General features: G+C 40.6%; 1 protein-coding gene across 2 annotated transcripts in view; it reads left to right on the forward strand.

Moving 5' to 3' along the window:
• The window catches only part of Lgr5 (leucine rich repeat containing G protein-coupled receptor 5), a 133,589-nt gene that overhangs the window by 74,708 nt on the left and 43,760 nt on the right, over positions 1-15,121 (forward strand). For both annotated transcript variants that reach the window (XM_087901940.1, XM_087901939.1), the window contains exons 3-4: positions 7,495-7,566; positions 14,092-14,163. In XM_087901940.1, the coding sequence (XP_087758066.1) occupies positions 7,495-7,566; positions 14,092-14,163 (144 nt within the window). The remainder of the gene's footprint in view (positions 1-7,494; positions 7,567-14,091; positions 14,164-15,121) is intronic.

Consider the following 15,121-nt stretch of genomic DNA (forward strand, 5'->3'; position numbering starts at 1 on the left):
TTACAATAAGCAAGAAGGAGGGAGAAATTAAGTAGGACAAAAAATGCACACATACTAAAAAACAAATCAAAGATAGAGAAAGCCACTTATCTCCAGGTGTGGTGGCAAACACATGTTGTCCTAGCTCTAAGGAGGCAGAGGCAGGAAGGTGATAGCAAGTGTGAGGCCAGCATGGTCTACATCGAAAGTCCCAAGGCTGGCAGGGTTACCAAGGGAGAGCCTTACTTAAAAAGACCTTCATGGAAGAATCCTATTTTCTTTTCCTCACCCGCCCCCTTAAGAAAGGAGGAGAAGTCAAAGATGTGAGTGATTCTCAAAGAAAAGTGTTTTCACAGCAAGTTAGTGGGAAGAAAAACAACCAAGAAGGGAAGGGAAAAGAAGCTGAGTAACCCAGAAGTCAGAAGTTCGTGTAAGAGCCAACCAGCCACCTTCCTCGCTTAGCTCTCAAAACACTGTGTGTGGTTCAATGGGCCCGGCCCTAGCAGTGGTTCCCAGCACAGACATTTCCAGAGGGACCACACAGAGAGCAGAGTCAGATGCCCTGTCCACTCTCAGATCTCAGCCTGTGCAATCCTCACAACTCTCCCTGGCTCTGGAGGCCAGTGTGCAGGGCAGGAAAGAAATCAAACCTCAAAATAAAAACATCCCCTATTACAAAGATCTCTGTTACTTTAAATTTTCAAGTTACAAATATACTTATACATTCTCAAAGATGTTTCAGGTTGTTGTTACAATAGCAAACCATCTTTATTTGGCAGAAGATTAGGGAATCAATAGTCTTTTGCAATTTAATGTTCTTTTTATCTTTCTGTAGAAGTTAAAGAAAATAGTGTTGCAATGATGAATTTACACATGGTGCACTGTCATTCAGAATAATTTTTGAGGTTTTGGGGGGTTTTTTGGCTTTTTGTTTTGTTTTGTTTTTTGAGACAGGGTTTCTCTCTGTAACTTTGGAGCCTGTCCTGGAACTCGCTCTGTAGACCAGGCTGGCCTCAAACTCACAGAAATTTTCCTGCCTCTGCCTCCCAAGTGTTGGGGTTAAAGGCATGTGCCACCACCGCCCAACTTGGGATAATTTTTATATCATATTAAAAGATAAGAAATTTTTTCTCTTTAAGTTCTGTCTTATTTTAGAATCTAAGCAGGAATGAAGAAAGAGATTTTTTTTTTATTCACAAAATCCTAATCCCAGAGACAGAGTTTTAAAGACCGACTTTCAGTCAAATGGCTTGTGGATCTCTAGGATTGGAATATTAATACAGTCATCACCGGGAAGGAAAGATTTGTGTTAAGACTTTCACTATTCATAGACTGTGTACACACAGTCTGGGGGGAGTTCCCCTATAGTTTAGAGGTATTTAAAGTTTTTAAAGTTTTTTAAAAAGGTTTTAAAGTGGGGGCTGGAGAGATGGCTCAGCAGTTAAGAGCATTGCCTGCTCTTCCAAAAGTCCTGAGTTCAATTCCCAGCAACCACATGGTGGCTCACAACCATCTGTAATGAGGCCTGGTGCCCTCTTCAGGCATGCACGTAGACAGAATATTGTATACATAATAAATAAATAAATAAATAAATAAATAAATATTTTTTAAAAAGGTTTTAAAGTAACTTAAATTATGCCCCCACATACATATACGATAAAGAACAAAAAAAGAGACATTCCCTTAAATTGTTACTTTTTTGTCAATAGGACAGACCCACCTTCAAGCTAGCCCAGAAAACAGTCGATGGCATGTCATAAATTCTTTTGTTGTTGGGCAGACTGCCCTGAAAACATAGGTCAGCTGCTCACAGATTAGTACCCAATACAGACTCAGAGGTATCTGAAACCTCTCTATACAGAGAAGAGGGAAAAAATATGTGACGTTTCAGGAAATCCAACCCAAAAATATTTACCCTGATAAGTGAAGCTGACTAAAATATATCTTTTAAAATGGTTTTCATATGTTATAATCTGATCACAGTTTCCTTGACCTCATCTCTTCCCAACTGTCCTAACCACCAAAATGCTCTCTCTCTCTCTTTCTCTCTCTCAATCTCCATATATGTATAGATGGATAGGTATTATCCAAAAGAGGGCAAAAAATAAAATGAAGCAAACATACAAACACATAAAGCACCAAGAAACATATGCACACACACACACACACACACACGCACGCACACAATTGTTAATTGGAGATAGATTCTGGGTTAGAGGAACAGAGATTCACGTTTGGTTCTCTTCTCAGTTCTGGGACCCCACCTGACTTGGAGCTGTGTAGGCCCTGTGCCTGCTGCCTCGGTGTCTGAGTTCATATGTAGCCCTATTCTGCTGTGTTTAGAAGATCTTTCTTTGGTCTCTCCTCCATCCCCTCCGGCTCCTGCAGTCTTTCCGTCTCCTCTTCCTCATAGTCCCTGAGACCTGAGGGAAGAGGTTTGTTTGATGAAGACATCTCCTCTGGGACTGTGTGTTGTTCCAGGTCTCTCACTCTCTGCACATGGTCCAGTTGTGGGTCTTTGTATTAGTTCCCATCTACAACAGGAGAAAGCTTCTCTAATGAGTGAGACACTGATCTATGGGTATAACAGAATACCACTGGGAGTCATTTTATCATTGTGTTCCCTTAGCAGAATGATAGTATTTGGTTTTCCCCTAGGTTCATGGGCTGTGCTGTATCAGGTTCTTGGCCACCTGATTGATATGAGGCATGAGTTCTAGCTCATGGAGTGGGCCTTAACTACAACCAGATAGTGGTTGGTTACGCCCATGACTTTTGTGCCACTATTGCACAAGCATATCGTGCAGGCAGGTCATCACTGTTGATTAAAGGGTTGGTGGCTAGATTAGAATGTCACTGACGCTTTACGTTCATTTTTTTTTTTCATTTCCAAAGTCAATGTTTCAAAAGTCATCAGCCTACCTAACAATACTATAGCACCGGAATTAGTAAGCACAAAACCGAAAGCTGTATTCTAAATTTACTGGACTGCATATGGCTGTGAAGAGAGAGAGGTGCATTCTGACTGAAGGGACAGTTGCTGATCAGTTCCGTCTGGTCCGTGAAGTCATCGGTAGTGGCCCACCAGCTCTGGGCACCTTGATTCAATAAACAACTCTTTAGTGTCATATACAATGTATTCTGTATCTGCATAGTCTTCCTCGGTACTCTGGGTCCCTAATAAGGCGGGCAGTGCATAATAACCTCATTGCTACACAATGTTGCTTTTCCTGTTTTAACCACACATTACACCTTGACTCTACTGATGAGTTCATAGTAACAATGGGGAGTTCTTTTTCCTTCTACACCAAGCTGTGCCCCCTCCACTGTGGCTCCGTCATCCACTACACCACCTGTCCTGTCAGATTAACCTAATCGCCCCCGTGCTTTCACTCCCGGCCCTTTAAGATAGTCCCAGCAGAAGGATCCATTCAAAATACAGGCTTGCTCACACCACTCTTTGACTCAGGCCGACCATATGAGGTCCTCCAAAGTCCTGGGCAGCTCCTGACCCCACTCCGTGGCATTCTCTTCGTTGACCATTCTCCAGACTCATCTTTTAGAAGAATCTAGACCACACCAGGCATACACCACTCTAATCGCCACTTCAAGTATGGCTCAGACCTCGGTTGAAACGCCCTCGTAAGAGAAAGGCTCCCTGTGCCATTGTATCTAAAATAACAGCCCTGCACAGCCACAGCCTTCAGTTCTCCAATCTCTTTACTGTGTTATTCTTTCCTCAGAGAATTTTCATGTTATACTGTTGGTTAGTGGGCCCAATGGCTACCCTTCACATTAGAATGTAAACTTGGTGAGTTTGGGCCCTTTATGAGTCTCGTGCCCACTATTGCATCACCAAAGCAGTCCCTGGATGGGACAAACCCTCAGCATGAAGCTAATCTGAAGGAGATAATAAAGTGCGTGTTCTTTTCCCAACTCCGGATGACTGTTAGGAACACAGAAGCCCACGGCACTGTGCTAGCTCAGGTGTGCCAACCGCAAGTTAACAGTACAGAGATGAAAGGGAGAGAAAGCAAAGACAGTGCATGTTGACGATTGGAACAGCTTTGTCAACACGATTCCCTGAGGCCCGCACTCGGGCAGGTGTGATACTTCCTTGCCAGCTAAATAAGCCTCCAGTCATCCGCTTGTTTGCAGAAGATAACCCAGGTCCATACTGATCCAGTTATTCATCCAAGAGAGGCTGCAAGGCTGTGGGACAGTTTGGATTCACAATGACACAAAGTCGTCCAGGGACCAGGTCACTTCCCTCTTTGGGGGGAGAGGGTGCTTTTGAGTGTGTGTGTAAGTGTGTGTGTGTGTATGTATGTGTGTGTGTGTGAATATAGACACATGCACATACTACTGCTTGCACGTGGAAGGTGGGAACAAGCTCTGATGTCATCTTGTTTGAGATGGAGGTCTCCTTATTACTTGCTGATTAATCAGACTTCAGGGATTCTCTAGTCTCTGTCCCCCAGCTTCTGGCATTCCACGTGTGCACTGTTGCACCTGGCTAAGCACTTTACCTACTGAACCTTCTCCCTAGTCCACTTCTCTCCTCTCAGTCCTCCTCATTTTACCTTTCATGGAATGTTCTTCACATCTGAATCAGCGATACTGTTTCAACAGCCTCCCCTGCAGGAAAGGGGAAACAGGGGGAGTTGGAAACAGGCAGCGTCCTTTTAGGAGGTGATAGAAAAGCTCCATGTAGCGTTTGTATATAGTCTGACTTAGTCATGTAAACATGGGAAGAAGGAAACAAGGCTACAAACGTGAGACTAGGTGAGTGTCCAACGTGTACTGTTAAACTCTAAACTCCGTGTAGGGGAAATTACCCTGGAAAGGAGGAGGGGTGAATACTGGGGGACAGTTATTGGTCTTTACTAACTGAATAGTTAAATGCCATGTGGGCACCTCTCTATGCCCACAACACTATTTGAAGGCAGTAGACTAGGCAGAAAGGCAAGCTCCAGGTTTATGTGTTATATGACAGGCACAAAGCAGATTCTATAACCCATAATCCAGACACAAACTTAAAAAAAAAAAAGGAGTTCAAAGTTGAGAAATTAGAAATCTCAAAAATTAGGTTTCTATGAGAGGCAGGATGGGAGCAGAAAGGGATGATTCTGGATGAAGTCAAAGGATAACCATGAGGGCTAACCACGCGGTCTGATTCAGCTTCAATGTAAAGGAGCTTGTGGGAAGGGCTGAAGGCTCATTTCTTCCAGGTGTGAACAGTGACAAGAGTGTGTCATGGGCCACTAATACAGCCAGAACTGAGCACACAAAGACCATCAATAACAGAGCAACTGGGAGCCGGGAGGGGATGAATTGAGGGTGAGGCCGAGGAGGATCACAAAGTTTCTCATAAAACAATTTTATAGGAAAATTTTTAAACCCTCTGGAATCACCTTGGTCAAATATTAAGCTGAATTACATATAATTAACACATATTTTCTGAATTCCTGCTATGGTTAGGTGAGTGGATCTCATTTTTTTTCACTGTATATATTTAGAAAGAAACATTTCGTCCCTTAATACTTTTCCGGAGACATATTTGGTACAAAACAGCATTCATCCAAACCATTGTCCTTCTTTTGTTCTGCATTTTAATTATTAATTTCAGAAAGAGGTCCTAAATGTATTTACTGTTTGAAAAGCACTTTCTCAGACCATGACAGACATGGAAAGAGTACAGAATGTGAGCTATCTAAATCTTACAGATTGCATCTGTCAAGGGAAGAAAGAACAGACGCAAGCCACCACAATACAAAAGAGTGGAGTCATGGGCCTGGAAAGGACTCGAGATGACATCTTGTCTGAACATTTCATGTTGTTAGTGAAATGCAGAAGAACAGGGATATTTGCTGACTTAACAGTTCAAAGCACATTAGTACATACATAAGAGCGATAGGCAAAGCTCTTTTGAGAAAGCCCAAATCTCTTGTGCTATTAAATTCCTTCTTAAAATCAGAATTACAAATAACGTAGTATATATGATTTCATTGGACAAATGCTTATTGCTTTTTTGTTAGTGTTATTATTTCTGTGTTGGTGTTATTATTGCTGCTTTTGTTGGTTTGGGATTTGGGACAGGATCTTGTTTAGTCCAGCCTGGGAGGAAACTTGAGATCCTCCTGCCTCTGCCTCCAAAATACTAACATTCATGCCTGAACCATCATACCTGGCTTTAATGTGGTTTTTTTTGGTGTGTGTGTGTGTGTGTGTGTGTGTGTGTGTGTGTGTGTGTGAGAGAGAGAGAGAGAGAGAGAGAGAGAGAGAGAGAAGTACCAGAGGAGACCAGGAGAGTGTGTCCATCTCCTGCATCTATTTATACTCCATATGGGTATGGGGTACTGAACTCAGGACCTATAGATACTTGTAATCCTAGTACTATTTATTCTACTCATAAGATAATTGCATTATTTACTTAAATATCTATGGCCTAATGTCGGCAGCATGGACTAGCAAGCGGGTGCATACTTAAAGTCATATGGTGACTGGCTTATTTCAGTCATGTCATTAGCTCTCCATGATTGAATTGTCTCCCTTTGAACACAATATCAAGATGATGTATTTGAGGCCATCAGACCCTTCAGGAAAAGGGTTCTAGTCAGGTGAACCAACTCTACCCTTGCCCCTAACTTCCGTCTTCATCAATGAAGGATGAGTCTGTCTTAGCTTAGAGGTGTTCTGGCCAAGGATGTGATGAAGTCCTCAGGAGATGCTGTGGTCCTCTGACTCATTCTTGTTCTAGGTTCTTCTGCTTGATAGATAGTACCACCATACATCTCGGGCTATGGCTTTGATGTGGCAGCTAAATTAGTACAGAACCAAATGCTGGGGCTCCATACCTTGTTAACCTATTCACATATAAAAAAATATTGTAAAGACACAATGTTTCAAATGTTACTAGGAAAAGATGTCAAAAGTTGCCACAAGGTCATTTATGTTAATATATAACATAAGTTCTGTGCTTCTGCTTAAGGTATTATTTAATTAGAGCATGTTAAATTAAGCTTCTCTATCTTTTCTTGTGGCTTAGAGGAAAAAGTGACTCTGATGATATACATTCTTATGTTACACTAATAAAAAATGAATATATTCTTCTTTTAATTACACTGAAAATATTCTTATCTGATTATTTTATTTTAGAATGATAGTGCTAAAACTTTTGTCGCATTTGACTTCACAAGTTTGTTTCAAATTATTATGTGGTGGTAATTTTCGCTTAAAAAATTAAAAGGCAGAAATAGATACATATGTTGCAGCATCTAGTAAATAAGTTATTGTAGAGGAATTTATTTCATTTTTTTCTTAAGAAACTCTTCTGCCAACATCTTTTTTGGAAATTTAAAGTGTTTGCAATATTTAAGACAACAAGGTTCCTTAAAGTTGCTTGTGTGGTTTGAACATAGTTGTATTGCATTTTTCAACAGTGAAATGAATTCCACTTGAAGCAAGTTATGCTGATTCTTTTTCTCTCTCTCCCCTCCTCACTGAAATCCACAGACGTCTCGCTGGAAATGCTTTGATGCACATTCCCAAGGGAGCATTCACAGGCCTTCACAGTCTTAAAGTTCTGTAAGTAAATCAAGTTTGATTTTCAGGCCAAATGACTGCTAATTAATGTTCTTAAAGTTCTGTAAGTAAATCAAGTTTGATTTTCATGCCAAATGACTGCTAATTAATGTGCAATTTGGATCTTCGAGGTGACTCATTTAAGTCCCTCTCTGCCTTCACTGGCGTCGGAAAACCATGTTATACTTAGGTATATACCCTGTGTGTGACGATTCCTCTCTCCTTCTCTAACATCATATCTAAAGTTGTCTGCCTCCAAATAACCCACTTACCTATTCACACTTGCAAGATTGTTTACCCTCCCTCCCCCTGCCATGTCATGCAGTTGGGGAGCCTGTTTCTAAAGATTTTGGTCACTGTGATGCCAGCATAATGAGATCACAGCTTCAAACTTGCTTTAGATTGTTTCCTTACAATACACCGGTAAGGACTTTAACATACTAAGTTTGTGTATATCTAAGTAGATGTAGAAAACCTTGTGTACAACCTAGTAAAGTGGACAGCTGGTCTTTACAAAATGTTGGGTTAGAGATGTAACTCGATTGTGACAAGGAGCCACTTGTTTGTCCCTGCTGCCCAGAACCAAAATACTCACACAGAAACTGTATTAATTAAAACACTGCTTGGCCATTAGCTCTAACTTCTTATTGGCTAACTCTTACATCTTAATTTAACCCATCTCCATTAATCTGTGCATCACCACACGGTCGTGGCCTACCAACAAAGTTTCAGCACATCTATCTCCAGTGGCGGATCCATAGCGGTCCCTGACTCTGCCTTCTTCCTCCAGAATTCAGTCCAGTTTTCCCCATTTACCTAAACTCTGCCCGATCAACAGGCCAAGGCAGTTTCTTTATTTTAATGCTAATCACAGCACACAGAAGGGACTCCCACATCACTCAATGGCACATTCGCCAGCTATACCCAAAGCTCTGGATTCTACCCAGGGGAGAGAGTGGAGAAGGAGAGTTAAATGAGTTATTTATTTAAATAAATAAGTTTTCTATGCATCCATCGTCCAACTTCCATATCTGTTGTCATAAAATTCCGTTCTACTGAATACTGTCTTAGTTAGGGTTACTATTCCTGTACTAAAACACTATGACCCAAAGCAACTTGGGGAGGAAAGGGTTTATTTGGCTTTCATATCCTAAATCACAGTTCACTGAGAGAAACCAAAGCAGAAACTCAAGCAGGGCAGGAACCTGGAGGCACGATACTGAGACCATGGAAGGGTGCTGCTTACTGGCTTGCTCTTCACGGCTTGCTCAGTCTGCTTTCTTCCAGCACCCAGGACCACCATCCCAAAGGTGGCACCACCCATAATTAGCTAAGCCCTCCCATATCAATCACTGATTAAGAAAATTACTTACAGGCTTGTCTGCAGCCTGATCTTGTGGAGGTATTTTCTTAGCTGAAATTCCCTTCTCTCAGCTGACATAAAACTAGCCAGCACAAACCCCTTCTTTTTCTAGTACCCTCCACCAAATTTCGTTCCTGTGTGTTCTGACTTGGAGCATCTAAGTAGAGATTGGCTACAAGTTGCAAGCCATTCTAAATTTTACGTACAAAACAATATCTTGATTTTATTTTTTTGGCCATTGAGATAAAAGTTAAGTCCAAAAAAAAAGCATTTCATTTATTTATACCTAATGAAAGCTGCATTTCAGTAACCTAAGATAAATGTAGGTTTTAAAACATTTCATTAAATTTAATATTTTATTAAAAATTTAATTCTAGGGGAATGGGGGAGAAGGGTTAGGGGAGGTTGGAACTGGGATGTAAAATAAATAGATGAATAAAAATTTAAATTCTTTAACAGAACCATTGTTTGATCTTCTTACATGACTGGTTTAGCTTGCCTTCTTTTTGGGCCACTTATGCTATTAGCAGAAATATTTTAGTCGGTATTGCCAACCCTAATGCTAACTTATATGCATCAGCACCAGGTACAATGAATTTTTATTTCAGCGTAAACAGCAAGATATTTGAACCATTCAGAATGCATCATGAGATTCAAATTTAAATAAGATGACTAAGATGATTTCCCATGTCGAGTTATGTATGGAAAACATTTGAATGCTGTTAAATAAATTATATTGTAGGGCCAAGAGAGATGATCCAGTAGTTAAGAGCTCTTAAAGAGAACCCAGAATCTGCTCTTAAAGAGAACCCAGAATTTAATCTCAGCACCCACATGGCAGCTCACAATCACCTGCAACTCCAGCTGCAAGGGACCCATTGCCCCTTCTTTCATCCACAGTCGCCTGTAGACTTAAACATATTGACAAGCACATATTCACAAAGAATTAATTAAAAATAAATAAAATTTAAAATAATAAAAAATAAACTATGCTATAATCAACCTCTTCAATTTACTCAGCAAACTGTATATTGAGTATATGAGATAAAGTGTGTATATGTGTGTGTGTATAAATATATCTCAAACCATTGTGTTTATTTGAAATACAAGTATCTAATATGAATACAAATAAATTATATAATATGAAGTATATATGACTTATAATTATATGGAAATTTAATTTCAAATCCCTAAATTTGTAATTAAGCTTGAATACTCAAGTTTTACAAATGTTTTTTCCACCACATTATTTATATTTCCTGATTTTATCATTGTATAATTCTAATGATACTATCTTCCCATTGAGTGTTTCTTATAATGCACTCCATGTCCAGCAAATCAAAGACAAACTAAGTCTTGATCATCGGTATATCCCAGTCCTTTGAAAAGTACCTGACTACTCACAGTATATTATCAGTAAACATTTGTGGAAAGATGGTTCTGATTCAGGATGCAGAGAAAACCCAGACTCTTTAGACATCGATGTTTTCTTAATTTTGCAAGATGTAAACCCATTGTTTCAAGTTTATTTATCGAGTAACTATGGAGCAGTCAGAAAAAGAGGTCTCTGTCTGATATGGGTTTCTGACTGCAAACACATTTCATGTGCCCAGAATGGTTTTGCACATACTCTGTGCCTCGTTTTGCCTGCCCTAGATAGCACTGACCTTAGCTGACTTTTTAAATGAGTCTTAAGCTATAGTTCAGAGATGTTCAAGTCTGTTCCCAAAACATTCACACAGAAACTGTATTAATTAAATCACTGTCTGGTCCATTAGCTCTACCTTCTTATTGGCTAACTCTTATATTAATTTAATCCATCTCCATTAATCTGTGTATCACCCCAAGGCTGTGGCTCACCAGCCAAGTTTCATCACGTCTCCGATGGTGGATCCATGGCGTTTCTCTGACTCTGCCTTCTTCCTCCCAGAATTCAGTTTTGTCTTTCCCACCCACCTAAGTTCTGCCCGATCAACAGACCAAGGCAGTTTCTTTATTCATTAATCAAGAAAGGCAACACACAATCAGAAGGACCTCCCACACTATATTTTTTATAGAAAAATTGAGATGGATTAAATACTTCCTGTCAAAACCATTGAATGATTGTTTGTAGTTTTTTTTTAATTCCTAGTATTATAGGCTTTCTCATCACATATATAAGTTAAAGTATTATTTAATCAGTAGAATCATTATAAAGGCCACAAAACAAACTATGTGTGTGTTTGTGTGTGTGTGTGTGTGTGTATGTGTAAAGCTTTCTTGAAATCACTAACTTTAAATTAGCAGAAAAATAAGAAACAAAGAGAAAGGGTCACATTGGATTAAATTAGCAAAGTTTGCTGGATACATATTTCATACTACCTCCTTTTAACCAACCAGGGCACAACCATGCACAGGTCATGTTGTAGCAATTATTCAATGGTTTATTATTGGGAATGGTTTGTTGCTTTTAAAATCTCATTCTTCCACTGCCTAACAAGGTTTACTTCCCAATTTTGAAGAAAGCAGGTTTGTTGTAACATGAGGGCTGACTTGTTGGGGTTTCTGTCCCTCCCGGTACCCCAACAAGCCGGCAAGCCCCAAAGAAAATCACACAGAGATCTCCATAAGTTATGAAACTGATTGGCCCATTAGCTCAGGCTACTTATTAGCTCTTATGGCTTAAATTAACCCATTATTCTTATCTATGTTAGCCACATGGCTCAGTACCTTTCTCAGCATGGCAGCTCACATCTTGTTTCTTTGGTAGTCTGGACAGAACTGCAGAGGGAGCTTCGTGCTTCCCAGAATACTCCTGTTATCATCGCCCCACCTCTACTTCCTGTCTGGTTGACCCACCTATATTTACTGCCTGACCAATCAGCATTTATTTAAAACATGATTGACAGAATACAGACAATTCTCCCACACCAGTTTGTGACTGCTCATTTTTCCCAGTCATCCTTGAATCCCCATTTCCTATGGAGGGATGGAATCTCCAGGGCCTTTCAAAGTACTGGAGAAGGAATACTGGCCTCAATCTGCTCACACAGGATACATGTTATTATGACACTTCAAGTTTGTCTTGTCCTAAGGCATAAGAAATGTGTTTGACGTATCCTGAGGATACCCACGCCCATATGTGAGTTTCACAGTTCCTCACCTGAACTGCAACCTTTGGTGACATCTTGTTTGTATAAATAAAAATGTGGCCACAGAGATAATATAAAGGTCATGTTTAAAGATAATATAAAAGTCACGGTTTGCTTAAGGTGGATGAGTAGAGATTATGGTAAAACAACAGAAAAGTACTAATGATCCAGTTAACTAAAATAAAGAACAAAGATGACATCAGCGTTTGTTGGCTAGTGCTCTCTTACATATGGAATCTCATTGTGATCTCTTACCTCTAACATTTAAGATTATTGTCCCTGAACACATTGATCCTAAGATAAATAGGCTGTGTGGTTCTGTACTACAAAACACTTAACCCAATGAAATGTTGCATGAAACAATCCTCAACAAAAATTCATTCTCTGATATAAGCCCTTCAGTCAAGGAAAGGGGCCACCCTCCTCCCAAATGCCCCCAAACCAAAACCGTAAAGTGACAGGCAAAGGTAAGTAGAGAAAAGCCACAGAGAGCCATCATTGCCCTGTCCAATGCTGACCTACAATCCAGCATTGGTAGATGACGTAATGTCTATACCTAGGACACTTCGGCAGAAAGAACATCTGAGAATTAGGTCATTAGCTGTCACTTCAACAAATTGACACAGTTGTCCTCCTCCCTGCCCTGCCCTGCTTCATCTTTTCGGCTCTTACTTAGCCTTGCTAACCAAAAAGTCAACGAGAAAGAAAAAGAAAGTATAAGCAAAGTTGTATACTTCGAGAAGCCTGAAGATGCTGTATGAAATAATGACTATTTTAAATATCCTCAGGAAAGAAACAAAAAAAAATATCAAAATCACACCTTGTCTCTAATAAAAAGCAGTCCATGTTCTTTGTGTTCCCTTATGCAAATAATAAAATGCAGTTATATGTCTACACCCTCTACGTGGGACATGTTCGACTCTGTTCATATTCCAAGTATTCAGTAAGAAGGGTTTGCAAAATAAATCAAAGGCCATGTGCGAGTTTTCTCTTGTAGTTGCACTCTACAGTATAAACCCTTAGCTGTTTTGTCTCCCATTAAAATATCTCAAACAAAAGCAGAAATTTCTGATTAACTACTTAGGAGCATAAAATAACCTGCTCTTGTTCTCTCATTCAAAGGTAACTAAACTTAATTGGTAATTGGGTTTTTAGGATTTATTTTTTTTCTTCATATTTTTATTTTTAAAATTACTTTTCATTTTACATGCAAATCCCAGTTCCCTCTCCCTCCTCTTCTCCTGACCCCCCACATCCCCTTTCTGATCCTCCAGCCACTCCTCAGAGGGGATAAAGTCTGGGATACCAACTTGAGGCAGGACCAAGCCCCTTCCCCAACATATCAAGGCTGAGCAAGGTATCCCACCATAGGGAATGGGCTTTTAAGAGACAGTTCATGAACCTGGGATAGGTCCTGGGGTGACTGCCAGTCCCACACACACAATAGATCAAGCCACATTAACTGTCACCCACATTCAGTGGATGTAGTTCAGTTCCATGCAGGTTCCCCAGCTGTCAGCCCATTGTCCATGGGCTCCCACTAGCTCAAGTCAACCATCTCTGTGGTTTTCCCCATCATTCTCTTGCTCTGCCTTGTTCATATGATCCCTCCTCCATCTCTTCACCTGATCTCCAGGAGTTCAGCCCAGTGCTGGTTGTGGGTCACGAAGTTCTAGCTAGAACCAAAAGACAACAGAAGGAGATCAAGGGACTACAAATTGGAAAGGGAGAAGTCAAACTTTCACTATTTGCAGATGATATGATGTGATGAGTGACCCCCAAAAATTCTACCAGGGAACTCCTACAGCTGACAAACACCTTCAGTAACATGACAGGATACAAGATTAACTCAAAAACAAAAGTACATCCTTATTTATTTCTTATTGGCACTCCCTTGCGAATTTAACCTCCCTAAAACTTTGATTGGCGTTCCGATGTTTTTAAGACACCTGGAACGGTGTCTGATGCTGTTGTGTTCGGGTCGTCTCTTGTTAATTTTCTCTAATGTCTCTCTTCATTTGTTTCAATGGGCAGCATGCTGCAGAACAATCAGCTGAGACAGGTCCCCTCGGAAGCTCTGCAGAACCTGCGAAGTCTCCAATCCCTGTAAGTACACTTGTGACTACGAACTACGGATCTCAGTTTGAGAAGGAACACTTAGATGCCCTGTGGACCACTTTGTTTCGCCCCCCAGTTGATGACTTGTGTGAGCTTGAGGTCCCAAACCCTCAACTCTTGAGGTCCAAGAGTTGGAGGGTTACAGATAGATCCTTAGTCATACCTGCAATGAGAAGTTTCCTATGTGTGTCTCAGGGTCAAACCTCTACCTCCATAATCTTCTCTATATTCCCATTAATATTTGTGCTTCTAAATTCAAATCAGAAATGATGCTTAGTTTTTCACCTAGAAAACTGGATAGTAGCATCTGAAACTTTGGCATCCTTAATTTGTTTTATCTTTAAACTGTCAGGGCTGCTTTGTAATCTAATTTTGCGGAGTCAAATAAAGATGAGAGTTTTCAACTCTGCACATCTGTCAAGGACCCCCAAATTATCTAATCAAGACCTACCATGTGTTCTGAAACATGGCTACTGCACTAGCCACGGCCCGCCCACCACTGTCCACACGTAGATAATCACAAACAATCCCACAGTGCCCATATACGTCAACTCACGGACCTCACACAGACACACACCATCACACACCCGCACACACACACACACACCCACACCCATGCACTCTGCAGGAGTGCCAATGTCTTTCGCTCTGAACACACACACCTTTCCATCGGGAGTTCCCCTGCCAGCACCCACATAAACAAATAAGTAATTCCTCCCATGAGGCACATCCACGCCAGCTAGATGCTTGGGAACTTGGGTTGGAAGTAACTGTTCTGGATCGCTCCTTGGCAGGTCTCTGCCTCAACTGTTGTGTTAGTGAATCACCTTCTCATCAGGACGTATGAGTGACTGCAGTACGTTGCATGGTTTCCGATACACGTGTGAGTCATGTGCTCTCTAATTATACTTATCCTGGAGGTCCTTGTCTGTCAAACAAAGCACGG

Source organism: Myodes glareolus, chromosome 26 (genome assembly GCF_982192425.1).
Source record: "Myodes glareolus chromosome 26, mMyoGla1.1, whole genome shotgun sequence".
Classification (NCBI taxonomy): domain Eukaryota; kingdom Metazoa; phylum Chordata; class Mammalia; order Rodentia; family Cricetidae; genus Myodes; species Myodes glareolus.